The 21,998-nt window shown below is 41.5% G+C and overlaps 1 protein-coding gene across 1 annotated transcript in view; it reads left to right on the top strand.

The window, feature by feature from the left end:
- Window positions 1-12,165, top strand: part of LOC145413844 (ubiquitin carboxyl-terminal hydrolase MINDY-1-like) — a 178,103-nt gene extending 165,938 nt beyond the window's left edge. Inside the window, exons 8-9 of the mRNA XM_080283510.1 lie at window positions 710-899; window positions 12,031-12,165. Of these exons, the coding sequence (XP_080139636.1) occupies window positions 710-899; window positions 12,031-12,045 (205 nt within the window). The 3' untranslated portion in view covers window positions 12,046-12,165. The remainder of the gene's footprint in view (window positions 1-709; window positions 900-12,030) is intronic.
- Window positions 12,166-21,998: the final 9,833 nt, after the last annotated feature.

Raw genomic sequence — 21,998 nt, 5'->3', positions numbered from 1 at the left:
CCTCGTCCCACCTTCAGATATGGTCACTTATGCAATTACCCTCATCATCATCCTGTGTACATCTATTCTGCCCTTATGACCATGCCATGTAAGCACACTCTCTTCTCTTTGGTCAGCTTAATCCCATACTCCACATTCTTAGTAAATCATGTTTTCTTATCCTGCTCAGTAAGCAGTTGACACACATTCGATAATAGTCCCTTTACACTGCTCTTACTCTTGAATTTTCACATTCATACCATGTATCTCATACCAAGACATTGACATGGGCACAAACACCTGCATGCAGTCCTCATGCAGTTGTCTTACTCATTAAGGTCATTCTAAACCTTTCTTCTTGAGTCATTCTGCTTTCCACTTCTTTACACATTTGCTGTACTGTAGTTACTGAATGAATATGCCCAGATATATTCTTATGGCAGTGGAGAGTATTGGTATTACTATATGTAGTTACTCTGTAGTTAGCTAAAAATTTTTTGTGGTTGCATTTTTCCATGTCTGGGAATCCTTTTTAATGATTAGCTGTCTTAGTTGGCAAGTCTTATATTATAAGCCTGTTGGTTAAGCTTGTATCATAGTTTCAGAATATTGTTCAGTACTTCTCCATTGGTTCTTGGAGAGAGATGTAGTTAGTAATATATTGATTTAGCATTACAGTAATTAGTAAGATGATCCATGTTAAGTCTGATATGATTTGTGATGTATTCAGTGAAGAGATGGCAAAGAAACTACAAGAAGAAGAGAACCGATTGGCAGCAGAAGCATCAGCAGAGGCTCAGCAAACTCGCAGTGTCCCTGTTGCCAGCACCACCAGTGTACCTGTTCAGCCAAACACTGCCCAGCCTCACCCATCCCAGCATCCATGCCCCCACTCACAAGAAGAGAGAAAAAAGAAGGATGTAAGTGTCTTGGTAGTACTGTATTAGGAGTTGGTAGAAAAATATAATTGAATAAGACCATCAAACAGATTGTCTTAAAATTTGAGACTTGTTTTATGTTCTGTTTTGTAATTGAGTGCATTTGTATGCATGCATGGTTTGATTATGGTTGTTATTGTTACTCATCCCCAGTTCGTCTAATAAAGCAAAACCTTAGACCCATGGTAAGCAGCTGCCTCTGTTGGGCTGTCCCATATGTTTCCTACACTGTTGATGTTGTGCCTGAGTTGTAGTGTGGCATGTCCTTTGCCTTGCCTCATTGTGTTTGTTATATTTTGTGGGCATATTCTACAGCAAGTTGCTAAGGAGGGCTGGGTAATGTCCTGATCTATGCCAGATAAACTTGGTCATGTCTGTTTAAAAACACCATCGATGGGTGGATGTCAGAAGATGAGGCTTGTGATATCGTGTTCTGATCAAGGTGTTGTGTTTCCCTGTATGTGAAGTGAATATGTGTTTCTTCATGCCTAGTGTTGGAATATCTGGAGGTGAGATATGTTGTAGAGGGTTTGATAATGTTTGTGTGATGATTGTTTTATGTGCCTACAGTAGGTGTGCTGTGTATCTCTGTCCTGAACTGATAGAAGTTTTGTGTATTGGCATAGGCTGAAGCATAAAATTGTGTGCCTCTTATGTCAAGGTAATCTCTGACCGGGAAGACTTTAGTATCAGTGTAAGTAAGCTGTGAGAATGGTTTCGCTGTAGCCATTGGTGATGCATAGGGTGTTGTTCTGTATGTTTCTGTTTTGAGTATTAGATAGGGCAGGAGCCCTTGCAGGGGAGGCATAGGACATCACTGATATAATATGTTTGTAGAGTAAAGAGAGTATCCTCCCCCGCCAAGTATGACCCTGTAGTTGTGCTCAGCACTGAGCCTAGGGTGCACTACCTCTTTATGTTGTGGTCCTTTAAGATGAATCTAGTGTGTCATGTCACTCCAAGGGTTCTAGTGGAGGAGTTATGTGGCACATGCACATTTTTAACCCGTAACAGGCGGGTGACATTACGTAATGCCCAGCCATTTCGGTCTAATTTATTGGTGAAATTGGGTGATAAGGCATCTTTGTCACCTGCTGCCCTGCCCTCTACTCTCCCAGGCTTTGAAACAAGTAAAATAGAATATACATATATAAGTTGTAGTTTTATACTTGTACAAGTAAAATAGTACATTCATACGTAGGTTTTATTGTTATAAGTGTTCAGGTATAATAGAAAACACATACATAAGATTTTGAAGACAATGAATAGTGTAAAGAATGCATAAATGATGAATATAGTGTTCAGTGGTGAAGAACAAGCAATTGAGTGAATAGTTTGCCAACCTCGCCCCAGGCGTACTTGGTGATAAGCTGCCTGCCCACACTCCTCTCTCACTCCTCCCCTCCTCCTCCCACAGCCAGCAGAGTCGTATTACCACGCATGTAACACATCCTGCCTTCGTTTGTCATCCATTTTCATTGATTTATGCATGTTTAGGCTTATTCCTTGATACATTATTTTTCCGAAAATATGCCGCCCCACAAGGTCATATATTTGACAAGTTGCCCACCCATAAGGAGTTAAGTGTGGTGTGAAGGGAGTACCAGTGTTCATGTTTACTTCTGGTGTGAATGTGGTATTAGATTTGTCTGAGGCAGTCGTCAGCCTGTTGTCCTGGATCCAAGTCTGCATTGTCTTAAGACAGTCCATTTGTAGTGTGTGGGCTGTGTCTGCAATATGATGTGTGGTTGTTATGGTAATATCATTTGCATGTGAGACAGTGTTTGTAGGTGGCTGGGGCGTGGAAATATCGTGATTGTATAGGTTGAAGAATGTTGTTGAGAGACTAACCCTGTTGAGCTCCATTAGGAAAATTTTGTATTCATGATGACGTGCCTTGTAATATAACATATGCTTGTCTGCCAGATAAATAGTTGGCACACCAGTATTGGGTGTTGTTTTCCATGTTTTTGTTGTACATCATGGGGATGGCATTGAAGGCTTTACAAACATCTGTTATTGTGAGAACTGTGTGTTATGCTGATGTCGTGGAGTTAATGCCATCAGATGCTTGTTGTGTGAGATCAGCCAGTAAGGTGTTTGTAGAGTATATTTTTCAAAGTCTGTGGTGTGTCAGGAGCAAGGAGAACCTGGAGTGTGACTGTGTTGAGAATGAGGCACTCAGTTATTTTGGATGGTGTGTTAAGTAGCGTTAGGGGTCTGACTAAAGAAGGGTGTTGGTTTAATTATTGTGATACAGGTAACTGTTCCATTCTTCCAAATACTGGGAGTGTTTCAGTGTGTGTATGAGTAAAGTAGTTATTGATTTTGGTTAGAGTCTGGATGCAGTGTGGTCCTAAATTTTTTAGGTGCAGTTTCCATGCGACCCTGTGTTTGTAGAGTTCTTTGTTTTCTTGATAATGTTACGTGCCTGTTCTTCAGTGAAGGAGGTTGCATTGTAGTCTAGTGGAAAAGACTGCCTGTGTTGAGAGGATTGATTTTCAGTCCCAGTACATGTTGCAGTCAAGTGACACAGTTGCATACTGGTTCACAAGTTTGTTTACTTGTTCTTTGTAGGAAGGGATGTATTATAGGTGCTTGTCTGTGAATTAATTATACCGGTACTATTTTGGAGAGGTGAGAGAGGTGTGTGGAGTGATTAAGTGTTTTTACAGAGGCCTTCCAGTTGTTTATTTTCTTTGTACCAGTTTTCTTGCTGATCTCATTGGTTAGTTCTTTTAGCTTTGTGATGGTGTTTTGTGTGTGTGGGAGAGGAGAGTTATGTTTAAGTGAGTAGTGTCATCTCATGCGGCAGGCATTCCCTGATGTAAAGTTTGGGTTGTAATGTCTACTGTTGCCCCTTGGAATGTGGTGTTTGCAATGAGTATTATGTTGTTGGATTCAGTAATGCTTGTTAAAAGCAGTTTGTAAAACTATAATTTTGTGTGTGTGTTTGTGTGTATGTGTGTGCGTAATACAGTGATCCCTCATTTCCCATTTATCCAGACATGTTCAGTATCCAGATGCTGGACCTTGGCTCTATTAAACCATTATCAGAATTTACTTACTGTTATCCAGACGTAAAAGTGCCCGAGAACTTCGGCTGGGCAGCTGGCATGTCCAAACATTCGGTATCCTGGCCTCTGGGCTCGAGCCATGAGTGGGAAGTAGTCCATAACACACAACCAGAGCTAAAATGTCCGTCCGCCCCTGTACTTAATGGTCAGTCACGCCCCCTTCCGATCACTCCCAGTGAACCTCCAGCACCCAAGCAATAAGACTGTAACCCACAAGTGGTGTCAAAACACCTGTACGCATCCCCATCCAATGGCCAGTATCACGCGGCCACCTGCCTAACTCTTGCCTAACTATCACTGAGATTGTAATACAGATTGCAAACCGAGAGTACATGTTCGGTGACAGCAGCCGTCTGCCTCTCTACCGAACGTCGAAAGTCTCGCAACCATCAGGCTAAGTCTTGCCCAGCCGCCACCACGTGTGTAACACAGACCACAAGCCACGAGTACATGTTTGGTGACAGCACCCGTCCACCTCTCCACCGAATGTCGAAAGTTGCACGGCCACCAGGCTAAGTCTTGCCTAACCTCCACCACCATCAAACAGAGACCACAAGTCATGAGTACGTGTTCGGTGACAGCGCCTGTCCTCCTGTCTACAGGATGTTGAAAGTTGCACAGCCACCGCGAGACGGATGAACACACACACACACACACACACACACACACACACACACACACACAAAGAGAGAGAGATTCCTTTCCATGACATGATTACAGTATCAGTACAGTAATTTCTGTATCAATGCATATGATAGTACTTTACACAGCAGCACAGTCCCGTATATGTGTATGTACAGTGCTGTACAATACACTTCCATTCAGTATGGGTATTCATTTCAGTACCACAGTCAGCCACCTTAGTTAACCAAGCAGCCCTAATGGGATACGTTAAGTTTGTTTTTAGGTAAAGATAACCTATGTAATTTTGCTTGGGAAACACACTAACCAGATATTCGAGAAAACCCCATGGTTATTTTTTAACAGACGAGGCGAGCGTTGTCCCTGGCTGAGGGGTACCAGTGGCCACCACGCATGTAACACAGACCACAAACCACAAGTAAATGTACAGTAAAACCGTCTGTCTGCCTCTACGCTAAATGGCTGGAATCCCCCAGCCTCCGGGATTAGTACGGAAACTCCACCACCACGCGCGCCTGTCCACTTCCCAACCAATGGTCAGAGTCACCTGGTGGGCCGCATTAGTCATATACTGCCTGAGGCAGTGATCTACTGATCATCTGCTGTTGCTGCCACGTACTAACCCTAACAGAAGTGAACCTTACATGCAGATGTCAGTTTGCTGTGTTTTGCTTCCTTTGTGTTTGAAAGCAACCATTGGGTGCGATATGGCAGCTCTGTACTGCTTGCCACCAAACAGAAGACCGCACCTCAGTTCCCACCTTTCTGTCCCTCGTGAGCTGTAGCGCTTGCAACGATGGCTGTGATTGCAGTTGCGTTTGTGGTAGTTCCCTGCCTTCTTCAGGTTGTGGCCTTACTCTGCTCTAATCTCGTGTGTGTGGTGATGGCCCCACCACCACCTGAGAAGTGGAAGAGGAAGGTTTTGAGTCTGGAGAAGAAAGGTTGATGCAAGCTGGACCACAAGACGCATTCTTTGCAAATACGATCTAGCCCGTTCAACATTGTTCGATATCAAGAAATCACGCGACAAGTTTACGCCGTATAGACGCCGAAAGCACACGTCAGGGCAACAGGAAGGTAATGGCCCAGGCCTGGCACGCCATTATCAAGTGGTTGACATTGATGTGGTTTTGTCAGCAACGTGGTGCCGGGGTGCTAGCGCATGGGACTGAGGTGAAGGCTGCTGCTGAGATGTTTGCATGCCGGCACAACATGCAGGACTTCAAGGCGTCTGAGGGATGGCTTTTTCACTTCAAGTTTCACCATGGACTTAGTGGCCGTAAGGCACACGACGAAGCCTTGGACGTGGCAGCGGTGGAAGTAGACCCGTTTTGCCAGAAAGCGCAGTGCTTGATCAAGGATGAGGGCCTTGCCCTTGGTCAAGTCTATAACACTCACAAAACTGGTCTGTGTCTACCACTCCTTGCTCACCAACACCCTGGCTGAAAAAAGGGAGAAGTCTGTGCCTGGTCAGAAGTTGTCCAGACAACATGTCTCTGTTTTGTACTGTGCCAGTGCTAACGGGACGCACCACCTCAAACCCATTGTTGTTGTTAGGTGTCCAAAACAACCACGTTGGCTCTGTGGGTTGGTAGATAGCCTGCCTGTTGTGTGGTACCATTCTGTGAAGGCCTGGTTTACTACTAAGATCTTCAGAGATTGGTTACACAGACATTTTGTCAAGGAGGTTATCCGATATCAAACAGGTCCTTGGTATCGCCTGCAACCAGATGAAAGCACTCCTGCTCTTGGACAGTGCCCCCATGCATATATCTGAGGAGGATTTGGTTGCTTTTGACGGTTGGATTAGGTGCATGTTTCTGCCACGTAACACGACTGCTCTGATTCAACCATTGGGCCAGGGTGTTATCGTGGCTGCAAAGAGACTGTACAGACGGAGGTTCCTGAACGAGATGATGGTGGTGCTGGAGGACGAGGACACGGTCAAGGACACACATGGGGAACAGACCTTGCAGAATCATCTGCGTTACAACCTGAAGTTTCCAGTGTTCATCTGGGCGAACGTATGGAAGGAAATCTCCGTCAAAACCCTTGAAACTGGTTGGTCTCGCCTCCTGCAGGGAATCGATGCCTAGCACAACTTTGAGGGGTTTGATGTGGATGATTACCACAGACGCCTTAGAACAGCAGGAGAGCATGTGGATGTCAGTAATGTGTGGGATTGGCTGGACAATGACGGCAGCGATCCTGGTTAGCAGACCATGTTTGATGAGGAGATTGCCGCTGCTGCCTCTGCGGGCACGGAAGAGGACTTCAGGACCGACAAGGACGAGGATGAGGACCCTGACTCGCAGCCCTCCACAACACCTTCAATCCCTCGTCTCAGTGTCCTCTGTGGTTACCTGGAGGGGGTGCTGGAGTGTGCTGAGCACCCACACTGTAACAGGGAGTTGGTGTCGCTCTGTCTGGCAACGGAGCTGCGGGGAGTCCGGGATGCTGTCATCCTCCGGCAGAATCGTCAGTCCTATTGTCAGACCAGGATCGACTCATTTTTCAAGCCTGCAACCCCCACGCGTGCCAGCCCATTTTCACCACCACCACCACCAGCTCAATTCCTGCCTTCACCTTCGGACCTGCAGCCGAGCACATCGACAGCCGTTGAGTCTCCGTTGGAGGTAAGTTTGCGGCTGTCGTCGGAGTCTCCTGAGGTGGGTAGGCCACCATGACCATACCGCACGTCACTGGTTATTGGCCATCTCCGGCAGGTTGAGGATGAGGAGGAGTTTCTAGACGTTTGTTAGGCATTACTGTTTGCCACTAGACCACACGGGACAACTCTAAACCTGCTGGAGGTGGTGGGTTAAGAAGCCTGGTGGTAGTGCACTGGGTGATAAGTACCCCAACCGAATGTTTTTCGGCAGGTAACTTTAGGTTTCTTTCATAGTTTCTTTGGTGCTAAAATTTATTTAGGATATTCCTAAGTGTGTTTTGAGGTCACAATATGGCAGAATGATCTGAAAACAGTGCCAGAAGTTGGAAGGGTACTGTACTGTAGTGTTTAGGTAGGGTGTTTTTTGGTTTTCAGTGTTTTTTTTGCATGGTTTTCTTGGTGTTGAAAATTATTTTGGATAATCCTATGTATGTTTTGATGTCACAATATGCCAGAATGACTGGAAAACAGTGCCAAAATAAGGAGGGGTACTGTGCATACAGTAGTGTATAGGTAGGGTATTTTTTGTTTTTCATTGTTTTTTCTGCATGGTTTTCTTGGTGTTTACCATTACTTTTGATATCCTTATGTGTGTTTAGATGTCTAAATATGCCTGAATGACTGGAAAACAGTGCCAAATTAAGCATAGGTGCTGTATCAATAGTTTAGGTATAGGTTGGAAGTGGGTATAGGTAGGGTTTGGGTATGGCAAGAGAATAGAGTTCATTATCCGGATGTGGCCACTACCCAGACACGCCTTTGGCTCTATTATGTCCGGATAAATGAGGGATTACTGTATTCCTAGTTTTTGGTTATCCAGAGTTTTTAGACTACCCCATGAAAAGAGTGGAGCCATTCTTTCCCTCATCAGTATCTCAGCCACTTCATTGTTAACCGTACAGGTGATATGTAGTGTTTTGTGGACCGTATAGCCAGTGGGAGGGACCAGACATTTGTGAAAGCTTAATCACTTCACTCAATGATGTTTTCATTTTATTCTTGCTGTCTTCAGATGTTTATATTAATCATGGGTAGATTTCTTGATTTGGGTTGGTTAGATATATATCCTCCTCCTCCTCCTCCATTGTGATTGGAAATTTAGATAGGATAATGGTGAAAATAGTTGCTGTAATCTTGGTTATACAGCTGATCAGTGTGATGTCAATTTGGTACATTATAATGATCTCTAAATTTGTACCTCTTCTGCCGTTGTTGGGTCATATTACAATGTACTTTCCAGGTGTTTCTGTGTGTTTGATATATTTTCTCAGAAATGCCTAGTTCAGAGTTACCTTTTACATTTAATTTTCCAGCACTGTACTGGAACTTGATGTGCAGGTCTAAAGTATTGAATTGGAATGGTGTTGCACTTCAGATAAAATTGCACTTGTTAAAAGGGGAAAATTGCGATCAGTATGGATTTCCAGAGTGCAGTATTTTATCCCTGATGGAATCATAACGTTATTTATAAAATTATTGTTCCCATAACAACCAGTAGTAGTAGTTGTTGTTGTTCCCTAGGCAGTCTGGTGGAACAGCCAGCTTCCAGTACAGTCTGACCTCAATATATGATTGGAATGCATCTTTGAAAACTGATTGTGTAGCAGTTTGATCATGTACTTAGTCGATAATAGCATGGGTTCAATGGATATGCGTTTCTGCTCAAGGTTCATCCACTCAACAGTGTCTTTGATTTAAAAAAAATAATAATAATAATAATAATAAAAAAAAAATCTAGTCACCTAAACTGGATCCCTGGCTAGTTTGAGTTGTCATCATACCTTCCCTCTCCCGCATCCCTGAAGGCCAGGTAGATCAGTTAGGGAGAGTGGCAGGGAGAGGTAGTGGGAGAGTGTGTGGGTGAGAACTTGGATGAGGCTATGGATATGAGTGAAGAAGAGCAGTACATTGATGCTCTGCTGGTAGATGGCCTTGGCTCTTCCCTGCTTGTGGAAAGCCTTGGTTGGAAGTAAGAGGTGCTGCTGGTCTGTCTAACACCTCTCTTCTTTGGATGAATAGCTCCCTGTAGGAGTGAAGACCCTGCTCAGTAAGTCACCAAGGTGGACTACATTGTTGCTCTGGTCCAGGCTGGGGCCTCATTCCTGGATGAGGGAGATGCCCTGGTCCATCAGGCCCAGGACCTCTTTGAGGGCCCTTATGTCCAGCATGTGAACTGACTCCTCTTTCTCTGGCTTCTTGATGTGTACCTGATCCTCCTTGAAGTTTATCAGAACCTCAGTGGAGAGCTCCACCCAGTGGCTTTCCAGCACATGCTGCACATGCTCCTGATTAAGCGCAAACCATTTGCATATATTTTTGGGAAATACTGAAAAATATTGAGATATTTAAATAAAACAGCATACCTACTTACTTTTATTTATTGTTATTATCATGGATTTGGAGAAAGCATATGACAGGGTGGATAGACAAGGATTGTGGAAAGTGTTAAGAATATATGGAGTAGATGGGAAGTTGTTGAATGCTGTGAAGAGTATGTACGATGGTGCGAAGGCTGCAGTGCGTGTGGATGGTGAACTAAGTGAATTTTTCTCTTTGAAAGTTGGGTTGAAACAGGGATGTGTCATGTCTCCATGGTTGTTCAATCTGTACATGGATGGGGTAATAAAAGAGGTACAAGGTAGGGTAGTGGATGTTAGAGTGGCCCTGGTGAGAGAGGATAGTGTTTGGAAACTCCCTGTACTGTTGTTTGCAGATGATACTGTGTTGTTGAGTGAAGATGAAGAGGAGCTGCAAGGCTTAGTGGATGAGTTTGAGAGTGTGTGTAAGAAACGGAATCTAAAGGTGAATGTAGGGAAGAGTAAAGTGATGGTCTTTGAGAGAGGTGAAGTTAGTGAATGTACAGCGAGGTTGGATGGTGAGGAATTGGAAAATGTGAGTACAGTACATTTAAGTACTTGGGTAGTGTGATGAGTAAGGATGGAGGTTTGGAGGGTGAAGTGCTTGAAAGGGTACAGCAGGGAAGAAAGGTTGCTGGTTCTTTGAAAGCAGTGATAAGAAACAGGGAAGTGAGCATGGAAGTGAAAAAGTTACTACATGACAGTATTGTGATACCAACTCTAACGTACGGAAGTGAAGCTTGGACATTGTTGGAAGGACACAATTCAAGAGTGAGAGCAGTGGAAATGAGTTATTTAAGAGGAGCCTGTGGAGTCATGTGGAGAGACAGGCTGACGAATGAGGATATAAAGGAGCGTTGTGGTGTGGATGTGGATGTGATAGGAAGCGTTATGAGGAACACACTGAGGTGGTTTGGCCATGTGGAGAGGATGGAGGGTGAAAGACTGACGAAGAGAGTGTATGTGAGTGAGGTGGAGGGGGGAAGAGGGAGGGGGAGGCCGAGGATGAGATAGAGGGATGGGGTGGAGAGGTATATGAGAGAGGGGGGTGTGAGTTGGGAGCAGGGCAGTGAAATGGCGGGGGACAGGGCGACTTGGAGGCGATTTGTTTGTAGCCACCCCAAACGGGATTGAGGCATCTGGCAATAGATAGATAGATATTATTTGTAATTTGTGCAAGTGCGCAATCTAATATTTAGCTTGTGCAATGTCGCAAAGCGCAAATCATTTGCATATATTTGTGGGAATTACTGTAAAATATATATTGGTATAATTAAATACACTACTAAATTAGCAACCTGCCCACCACCCGCAGTGACAGGTACAGTAGGTCATTGTCCGGGAAAAACAGCCTATAATTACCAAGGCATTGGCAAAGATCACATGATTACTGTATCATCAACTCTCTCTCTCTCTCTCTCTCCGACAGAGGAGGGAGGGAATGGAGAATAAGAGAGAGAAGAGAGACGAAGTTTATGCTTTATCACCTCACTCAAAGGGACGCTCCTTTGCCATTCCCGTATTTATTCTCTCTCTCTCTCTCTCTCTCTCTCTCTCTCTCTCTCTCAGAATAATGCTCTTTATCTCTCTCTCTCTCTCTCTCTTGTCTTGTCAAGACAATTTATTTAATTCAATATAGATATACAATAGCATATGTAATTCATTACAAAAAATACAAAATCATGAAAACAGAGTATTTAAATCAAATATCCACTCCCTAATAAATTATTAGGCTGTGGATAATTGATTTAAATAATATGTTTTAATGGTTTTTGTAAGGAATTGCATATGCTAATCTTAATAAATAATGTATATTTATTATTATTTACTAATAATAATAATTTAAAAAATATTAAAAATACAAGATCTCTGTTGAAGCATATTAAGAAATGCTACTATCCCTTTCCTTCCCGCCTCCCCCCACCAAATCAACCCACCCTCACGACCCGCCCCAGCCTCCCCCATCCATTCTCCAACCATGCAGGAAGCTCCCAAGACCACGTGTCCCCTGGAAGACCACGTGTCCCTTGGATTGCGCAGTGCACAATCCACAGGGCAGGTGCGCAAGCGCAAATTTAGTTGTGCAAGCGCAACTAAGTTTGCGCTTGCGCACCTGCCTTTTCATGTGCGCAAGCGCAAAATTGCGCATGGTCTCGTGTGGTGCGCAATGCGCAAACTATATCACCGGAGCGCAAGGGTGCACAATTGCGCATCGCGCAAGTGTTTGCGCTCCTGCCCAGCTCTGATCATTATCATCAATCATCATCATCATCCCAACCCATTTTTCCATCTGAAAGTTGAGGTGCTCATTGTAAAATTTGGGATATACTGTACTGTATGTTTAATGATTAAAAAATTTCTTTCAGTGTGTAATCCTCTGAAGTTTTCGGTAGCAGCATCAGTCACTTCATCTCCAGAGGAAAGGTATGGAAGTTGAAGCTGCATGATGGAGAGAGATATCAGCTCCTCAGAGGAGGGTTAGGTGAGGTTATGAGAGTCTGTGTGCAGATTGTGTATGTTTGTATGTTCTGCCATCTTATTACAGTTCCTCTCCCCTCCTAGTCTGATGGTAGATTGTATATTCTTGAGCTGTAGTTTCAGCTCACCCTCTAACCTAACTCAAGTTGAAAGGAAGTAGTAGCCAGGGTTTCTTTCAAAACAAAGATTTGTTGTCCATTGATAAGATCATAGTCTGAAGGTTTGCAGTGCAACACACAAGGAACAGTTTAATGTGACTGTTACTCATACAGTCAAGAAAAGCTTTGAACTGTCAGCAACAGGTATTTGCTTGGTGTGAAACCCTGACTATTACATCCTTTCAACCAGGGACTGAAGTATGGGGTAAGCAGAAAGTCTGACTCATGACTGTACAGTATGTTGAGGGATTCCAGACCTTAGCAAGTGTTTTGGTTCACTTACTGTTAGGGAAATTTTGCACAGTGTGATATTATGAAAAAGTTTTTACAGTATTTCTTACTGATCGTATAGTGATCAGCACTGTTAACTGTTCACTTCAAGGACTTATTATTTGTCACTCTTGCTACCACCAGACAATTTTATATGTCATGGGGGAGATATCTTGCTGTGAAGAGGTTAGTGAAGGCTGTATCAGAGCCCTCCTGTTTCAGAAGTCTTTCCTAAAGTAAATAAAATTGTCCGAGAATATCAAGAATATAGTAAAGAATACACCGTCAGATTGAAGGGGTTGATTTTACTCAGTTGATTTTGAAATATCACTGAAGTACTATGTGACTGGAAGATAGAGGCAATTGGACTCTGGCATTTCCACATAATGAGTCTCAAAGTACGGCAAACCTTCATTATGTGTTGCCCCCTCCACTTTTTTTTTTTTTTTTTTTTTTTTTTTTTTTTTTAAATCACAGAAATTTCGCCACTTAAAATTCATTGATACCTTGTAAGCTGATTTGTCACTTCCTCCAGTTTACTACGCCAATATTATGGAAAAGTTTTGTTTTTAACACCTAGGCCGTGGCGGCCCTAAACATTTCCTACATCCGTTGTGCGGGAAAACCAGTTAAAAATAATTGTGTTTTCATCATATGTTTTGATCCACTTACACCGATCTAACATGATAACATTTTAGTCAGACAAAGTTTACACTTACATTGATGATTCATGACCCTCTCATCAAGCATAATCATGCAGTACGCGCGAAAAAATACCGAAAATTTCACAATACTGTATTTCAAATGGCACTTCCGGAATGTACGACATAGTCTACTGATCGGCATTTCCGGAATGAAGTACGCTGCCAAGGAGTTAAACTCAGTGTTTGACAGAAATATTTCCACTTATAATTTCATTGTTACATGTAAAGCTGATTTACAGTTTGTCCAATTTACAGTGGCAGTTGTATTGAAAAAGATGTGATATTTTATCACTTTCAGACATATGATGATGCATAAAACATTTTACAGAGTAGGTAAATAATGTGTAAAGTGTTGTCAACTGCAGCTGTCATTTGTTTTGTCCTGCTACCTCTGGGTATGAATATTATTTTGTAAATCCTGTATGAAGTAAGCACATTTGATTGTGATAATGTTTAGGAGGGATATGGTACCAAAGAAATTGGGTAATGATCTTGAGCATGGACCTATCAGTTTGTGATATGTCTTTTTATAAAAGTTACCAGATTATTGTACAGTATTGTACCCATAATTTATTTAAGTTGATTGTGGGAAGTTTGGTTAGGATGATGATTAAAACTCAAAACTCCTGTGACTCATTCTTTGTTGAAAACTATATAATCATCTGGCATTAGCTGGAACAGAATGGTAGACCTATTATGATCACAGGATGATTAATGGTACCAATAGTAGCAAGCACTCAGTCTCCCGTGGTTCACTTTCACCTGAATAAAATCACCTGGAGTTTGCTGAAATTGAATACAGTAATCTCCTATTTATCTGTCATAATTCAGCCAATGCTCTATCAAATAATGCGTTTTGACAGTTAATGCCGTACAACCCCCTCCAATTCCTCTACAGGCAGTATAAACCCCTGTAAAGCTCTATGTTATTCTGTATAACAGTTTAAAAAATAAAGCTTGCCCAATAAATAAAGCTTTCCTGATAAAAATTCATGGTAATGTATATTATTCAGTGCTACCGTCTTCATATGCAGTATAGTGTATGTACAGTAATTCATGATGAAAAAACAGACATGCAGTAATGCAGTGTAAATAAAAGACCTGCATTACAGTACAGTATTTTACAGGATAATGTACATTTATCTGTCATAATTCAGCCAATGCTCTATCAAATAATGCGTTTTGACAGTTAATGCCGTACAACCCCCTCCAACTCCTCTACAGGCAGTATAAACCCCTGTAAAGCTCTATGTTATTCTGTATAACAGTTTAAAAAATAAAGCTTGCCCAATAAATAAAGCTTTCCTGATAAAAATTCATGGTAATGTATATTATTCAGCGCTACCGTACTGCATATGCAGTATAGTGTATGTACAGTAATTCATGATGAAAAAACAGACATGCAGTAATGCAGTGTAAATAAAAGACCTGCATTACAGTACAGTATTTTACAGGATAATATACAGTTACTGTATACTCACCATACTGTAGTTGTTTTAATTGATTACTCCCATGTCATTCTTGGCATAAAAGAGATTATTTTACATCTTCTCTGCCCCAGTGTTGACCAGGTGTGTAGGGATGGGTGCTGATGTTGGGGCAAGGAACATAAGCCTATGTAAAAGCTCTGGTACAGCAACAGAGGCCACAAACTTCGTGACGAACTTAACGTGCACCAACACATTAAGTTCATGACTGAGGCGGAGCAGGCAGTGGCCTTTGTTTTGGCGGGCATTGTTGGTGAGGTATGACTGGCGTGGGTGTTGCATGGAGCGGCAGGCTCCATGCACAGTGCTGGTTAATGCGGTCATTAGCGGATATTGCTTTAATTCAGCCAGATTTTTTGCTTGTCAGATAATGACTTGCCAGGTAATACATTCATGCATTCATTCATCATCAAATCCAGTGTTGCCCCATTAGGAGTATAGGAGCCCGGGGCTAGGCAAGTTGGTCCTGACATTTAAGATGAGAGTGACCCGCCTCACTCATCCCTGAATGGCATTACATGAGCAGTAAACCCCAGCCACTCCTTGGATATAAACCTGCACTGTCTCAGTCTGATTGGAGCCCCTTAATTACCCACTAAACCACCAGGCACCAAAATTCGGTTATATGGTTACCACCCAGCATAGTAAATGGTATCCTGGTGTACAGGAAACCATTTGGCTTGTTACTGAGTGTGGAGTCACTTGTAGACAGAAGGAAGAAGAAAAAATGAAGGAAAGAAAGACAGAAGACACCGTTGGATAATTTGGAGATTACTGTACAAAAGTTGTCTTGGCCATGAAAGGGTTAATACTGACAGTATTAACACTCTCAGACTCCATTACTCTCTCAGCTATATAAGATAATTTGGAAGTACTGTAGTTGAAATAGAATTTGAGGGTTGTCCCAACTGTGAGAGATTAATACAGTAGTCATACCACCATTTTGTTGATGTACTCGGTTTTGTAGTGATGGTGTATTTGTCTATAATTGTGTATCATGTAGTTGTTTTTCATTGTTTAAAAAGTGTTTACTCTTGGTGCCACCAACTTCATCATCTATCAGTGCTACCGTTTGATGTTACCTTATACTTTATCATACTACCCTTGCAAGTCTAATATTATATAATGAAAATATTATGCTTGAATGTACAAAGAAGTAAGGTCTTGGTACTTTGCTTGGATGTATTTAAACCTAATGGGGGATAAGTTATTGATATTAGTCTCCAGTAGTGACTTGTACTTATATGAGTATTATAATTGAGTCATTGTTATTAATATCTTAAGCTAGGTGAGAAACTGATCATGAACCCATCAGATGACAGACCAAGCCTTTACTACTACACCACACTGTTTGCTTTGTTCGTATTGTTTATAAAATCTCCAACTCGCGTATGTGCATCAGTCTTGGTCACCTAATGTTGGGTGTCCATGTTGCTCGATCTCTGAGTCTTCCTATTCAATCCCTCATCCTTGAGGTCACACTCTATGACCTCGTCCCAGTCCCCCCCTCCCCCCAACCCGACCTTCGATGTTCACACTTCTCACCTTTCACACCCAATTGTCATCCACCATCCCCTCAACAAGTCCAGACCATCTCAGTCCATACATCCACATCATAACACCAAAACATTCAAGTCTCAATCTTCCTCTCAACTTTCCTGTTGCAATCCTAGCCCCCCAGGCCTTGTAATCAAGGAGGCACTACACATCCATCTAATCAGTGTCTCATTTCTGTCAGTTGAACCCTTTAGATATCCTCTTCCTTTACTGCTCAGGTCTTACCACTAGACATCTCTACACTTGTAACACATGCTGCATACAAAGATCCCTTAGCAAGGAGGGAGAGCCCTCTCAATATTAGGAAAGGAATTGCTCCCTGAACTTCCTCCTCCAACCACTCCTTATGCTAGCCACATAACTAACACCTGCCCCACCTCCAGCACATTACCTGTCCCTCAAATAACAAAACTCCTCTACACACTCAAGAGACTTTCCAGCAAGATCAGTCCTTTCATGCATGACAGTCTCTGCATGTTTTCCCTGACATACAGCACACATGAAATCTCGTCTAAAACCACGGCATCTGCTACGCACTTATCACAAACACTGCACAAGATGGAGTACTTCCCAAACCCTTGTGTCAGACTCCACATGGCCACTTTCCCTGTGCTCTGACAGTACAGTACTGCCACCAGCCTTAGATATCATCCCTTTTGTTTTATGTGCATTCATTCTCACACCCTTGTGACCCATTCTTTCTATGCAGTTCCTGAATCTTTCCTTTGCCTCCCTTTCTTTTTCTGCAGTCAACACCAAGTTATCATCATTCAGCATCTCCCATGGAAGGCTGTTTCTAAAGTTGTGTGAGAGATCTTCAGGCACCATGACAAATAATGATGGGCCCAAGACTGACTTACCTCTGATGAACACCAACATTCATAGAAAACTTGTCACTCTAATCTCTTTGCTCCCTCAGCTGGGTGTGAACCCACATCCAGCCACTCTTCAATCCCAGGCTTTCTCATTGCCCACTTCATCATCTCCCTGTGAGCTGTGTTGAATGCCTGATCCACAAAAAAAAAAAAAAAAAAAAGTACAGCTCCCTTGTTCTTTCCTTTGTATTTTTCCTGAAGCTGTCAGACAATGAATATGGCATCAGCGATCCCTGTACCCTGCATAAACCAAAACTGTATCTCATTAGTATTCACTCTTTCCCTTTTATCTCCCAAGACTCTCCAGCACCTTCATTATGCCCCCATAATTTCCTCTTTCCAGTTCATCACCCTTCCCCATATTCATATTTACAGTCATACACCTCAACCAGTTATCTGGGACAACACACTCATATATAATTAAATATATCAAATCAATAACTAAACTCACTGCTGTATCTCTTGAGGCATTCAAAATTTCCACATTCAACCCAGACACACCCGCTGCTTCTGTTGTCCTGCTCACAGTAACAGCATCAATCAAAGGCCAAGGGCCAAACACTGAATCCTCTGACTCCAAACCTTCCGTGTTCCAATCAAACTCCTCATTCAGCAGCTGGTTATAATGCACTCTCGAGGCATCTCTTTCATGCATTCTTTCTGCCCTCTGTTGATTTTATTTTGCTTTGAAAAAGCATTTGTTGTGGAAGAACTTAACTGAAACAGTTCTAACACCTTCACTGCAGAAGGTTGCCTGTTAAATACAATCATCGGGAGATAGTAGAAAATACATTATCAGACCGAAGGAGTTAAAAAATACTCTTCCAAGCTTTGCTCAGCTGTTGCACTGGGGGATCCATCACTCATTATTTAATAATTTTCATGATAATTTTCAGCCTTGCATCAGTTTTCCAAGTAGCATGGGTCAGGTGGGTTCACCTGATTGCACTACTTCATCATGTTTTGTTCTGTGCCAGCTCTTTAATAATACTTGTAGTAATAATTTTTCTGCAGAATGCTTCATCAGAGCTCAGAGAAGAATGTAATTTGTATCATGTTGTACGGTGATCCCTTGGCTATCTGGGATAATAAGTACCGAGCATGGTGCGTGATAATGTAATTACCCAATAACGAAAGCACAGACCTCATAGGATTTGTCCTAATTGGAGCCAGGCATCTCAAGTGCAAGCCCAAATATTCCCTTTTACAGCAGTTTATACCTACTAAAAACATACATACATACTGTTATGATAAGAATCAGAAACACACATAGGCATAGTTAGGTTAATAGAAAGTGATGAAAAGGGCGCACAAGGAAGACACATACCATAGAGACCTGAGATGGATTTGAAGCAAGGGGTGGAGAGATAGTGGTCTCCACCACCTGGAATTCACTCATCGAGTAGGGCCTCATCTTGAATCCCTCAGAGCCATAAAAAAACGCAGATACTGCAGCATCATTGTCGGCAGAAACCAGCTCAGGTGTGCAGTGACAATGTTCTTTAGCCAAAAACTGTGCAATAATATCAGGAGTGCAGATTTTCATCTTGCAGTGATAACAAAAACTGCAGTAACCAAGGGCTTACTGTATTCATCATCATCATCCCAACCTTTTTTCCTACATAAGGATTGGGTGAAGTAGGATTCAAATGATATGGAAAGAGAAAGTATGAAAGTGGGAGAACAGTCAACAGTATGCCCAGTAAAATCTGCCAAACACTGATTCATTCATACAGGTATTTCAAGTTCCCAGAATTTGGGCCTCACACAGACGTACCTATGGTGAAGGATTCTGAAATTAAAATCTGCGTGTGAACAGCAATGGAGGCTCATGTAACTCTTGTGCAATATATTACCAAGTATCTCAGAAGCCCCCCCCACCCCCCACCCCCCCGATGTGGAGAGCCGCCATTAGGTGATCAAGGCCGGCGCATGCAAGCATGTTGGAGCCTTTATTAGCAATATGACGCGATACAAATTTGGTGCTCTGGAAGAAGCCGTAGGTGGAATTTATGAACAATCTTATAATCATTGCCCTCTTGTAGCTCAGATTCATTTTTGCAAAAAGTACAAGAGGATTCTTTCCATGTCTTTTGTTTTTCTTGCAATATTATATTCTTAATTATGGGAGGAAACTACCATGAGCTATTATTATTTTTGCAGGAAGTACAAGGAATGGAAAGCAAAAGCTCCCCATGCATATCTCTTTTTCTTCCTGAAAATCAGATTTTAAGTTACAACAGGGAACTGATCTTGTTGATCTTAAGTCTCATTGTAAAACACTAACTTGGTCTGTTACTCAGTTGGCCAGGGTTTATACTGTAGTTCCTTTATACATTATACATTGAACCCTCTGTGTAATTCCTTTATACATTATACATTAAACCCTCTATGTAAATTGGTGGTTAGAACATCATGATCATTAGTCACCGTTTACTGACCAAGGTTTGTTGTATACCTACCCTAATTTGTTAGGTACATTATAGTACCTTAAGTGTTCACATATGATATTGTGTTTCTACTTTTTGAGCTCACAGGAGAACTGTGCAACTCAGACCAAGCTGTCACTTGGTCATTTGTTTCTTTGATCAACCTCATTGGTCACATGTACAGAACCTTTTTTTGTATGTGAAGAGATTGGTTCCTTCAGAGTTTGTTGAAGCCAAAATTCAGTAAATTGAGATCATTTATAAAGAGGGTTTACTGTGTCTGGGGATATTTATAGATATATTATGTCCTGTCACGTTAAAAAACAAAAACATTAAATATGGGGTGTATTGTCATTTTTGGTTTGGACTGATAACATGTGTTCATTTTATTAAGTCTTCAATCAGATGATGAACTTTTAATTTTATTCTTGGTATCACTAGATGATATAACTCAACACAGGAGTCCCACACAAGTGAAGGAGGTTGATGAAGGCTGTATTGAATCTCTCCATCACAAAAAGTCTCACCTTAGCTGAATAAAACTGTGTGAATGTAGAAAGAATAAAACGAAATATACATCATCATAGTAGAGCAGTTAGCTGTGCACTGTACCATGCCATCCTTTTATATACTGTTTTTCTGATTTCTGATAAGTTTGGTAGTATCTGGCCTCATTACACCTACACAGTTATTCCCTTCAGTTATTTTTTATTTATTAATTTTTTGTTTGTTTATTAGTAAGATTAGATAATGAGTGAATGAATTATAATTTTTTTTTTCTTTTCTTTTCTTTTTGCCATAGAAGAGAATTTTTATGACTGGGCTTGATACAGCCTTCCCTGATCCTTCCATCTTTTAAGGTCTGTCCTAAGTTGAGGAAAACTGTCTTGAGTAAAAGTGAAAAATACATCATCAGAGTGAAGGGGCTAAAAAGGTTCCATACATCCTTGAATGGTTTATGTAAGTTATGTTATCGTTGTTTGTTATTGTTGTTGTTGTTGTGTTTGGTCTCTGTATTGCATAATTTGATTGTTGTTCATTAATCCCCATTGTCTGATAACATATTTTGATATTTTATTCTTGCTGTTACCGACAATTTTATTCAACATAAAAAGAATCCCCAGTGGTGAAGTGCTTAATGGAAGTTATATCTTACCAATCCAGTTTGAAAAATCTTTCCTAAGCTAAGTAAGATCATCCAAAGTAAACAAGAATATAATAAAAATATGGCCATTCTCGTTGTATTGAAACATTAGCCTCATGAATCTTGTAACCTACTTTTTGTAGTTCCCAAATGATTTTATAGTAATTAAGACAAATTTCTAGTAGTGAAGGGATTAATGAAGTCTATATCTAAGCCCTCCACTGGGAAAAGTTTATCATATACAAAGTAGTCTAGGGAGAGCAAGAATAATACAGTATATGAAATATGTCATTGGAATGAGGAGGTCAATGATTTATTAAGCAAATACATAATCTGCTACAGTTGGGTTATTGTATACATATTGAATAAAACTAATTCATAACAAATTTCGATGTTATAGTGCCATATAAATTATTTTGGTAATGAGATACGTGAGTATGACAAGTTATTAAGAGTTTACAAGGCCACTTCCCCATTCCCAAACCCTTTCCTCTGTTCAGTTGCAGACATAAATACTGATCCAGTTCATTATGATAAATAATGAATGAGAAGTGACTTTCAAACCCTAGTACAGTACAGTAATGTGATCTCCAGAGCCCAACAGACATTTCAGAATATTGTGTAGGAGTTGCAGACTTCTCAGAATATTGTGTAGGAGTTTCAGAATTGTTCAGCTAAAAATGTGAGGTGATGTTGTGTGAAGTGGAGCAATGATATTGTCTGCAACTGTGCCAGCTGTCAACAGTTTAAGTCAAATCACCTCTCCTGTTTCACTCTCCAAGGGCCTGAAATATTAGTCAAAGAGTTTCTGTGGCAGCTAACACTGATCTGTCAGCAAGTGAAGTCATTATTGTTAGTTGCTTAAGATTCACAAGACTTTTCCAGAGTCCATGGGTAAAGAAAAGAGAGACAGAAGAGGTGACAGGACTTGTCTTGCTGATATTATGTTCATGGGCAAAAGTTTTCCCAATCTTTCACAATTTCCACTTCTCACATTCTTCAGCTGGCTAATATTCCCAGGCTGAGAGAGAAGGTATGTGTTTTTTCTACCCATACATGATTCTCTTTTAAATGATGCAGCTGGAAGGGAAATTTTTGACATACCCTAGTTGTGAATAGTAGCAGGGAAATAGTAAGTGAACTTTTGTTCCACACTGTACATGGGTCCTGAGCATCACAGACCAAACCAATGTGGTAAGGCTTCTCCAGATTTTCATGTAATCACTGAACAC

Source organism: Coenobita brevimanus, chromosome 97 (genome assembly GCF_032717465.1).
Source record: "Coenobita brevimanus isolate Jiangsu-jjx chromosome 97, ASM3271746v2, whole genome shotgun sequence".
In the NCBI taxonomy this organism is placed as follows: Eukaryota; Metazoa; Arthropoda; class Malacostraca; order Decapoda; family Coenobitidae; genus Coenobita; species Coenobita brevimanus.
Note: the sequence above shows the minus strand (reverse complement) of the source record. Positions and strands in the feature narration are given on the sequence as shown.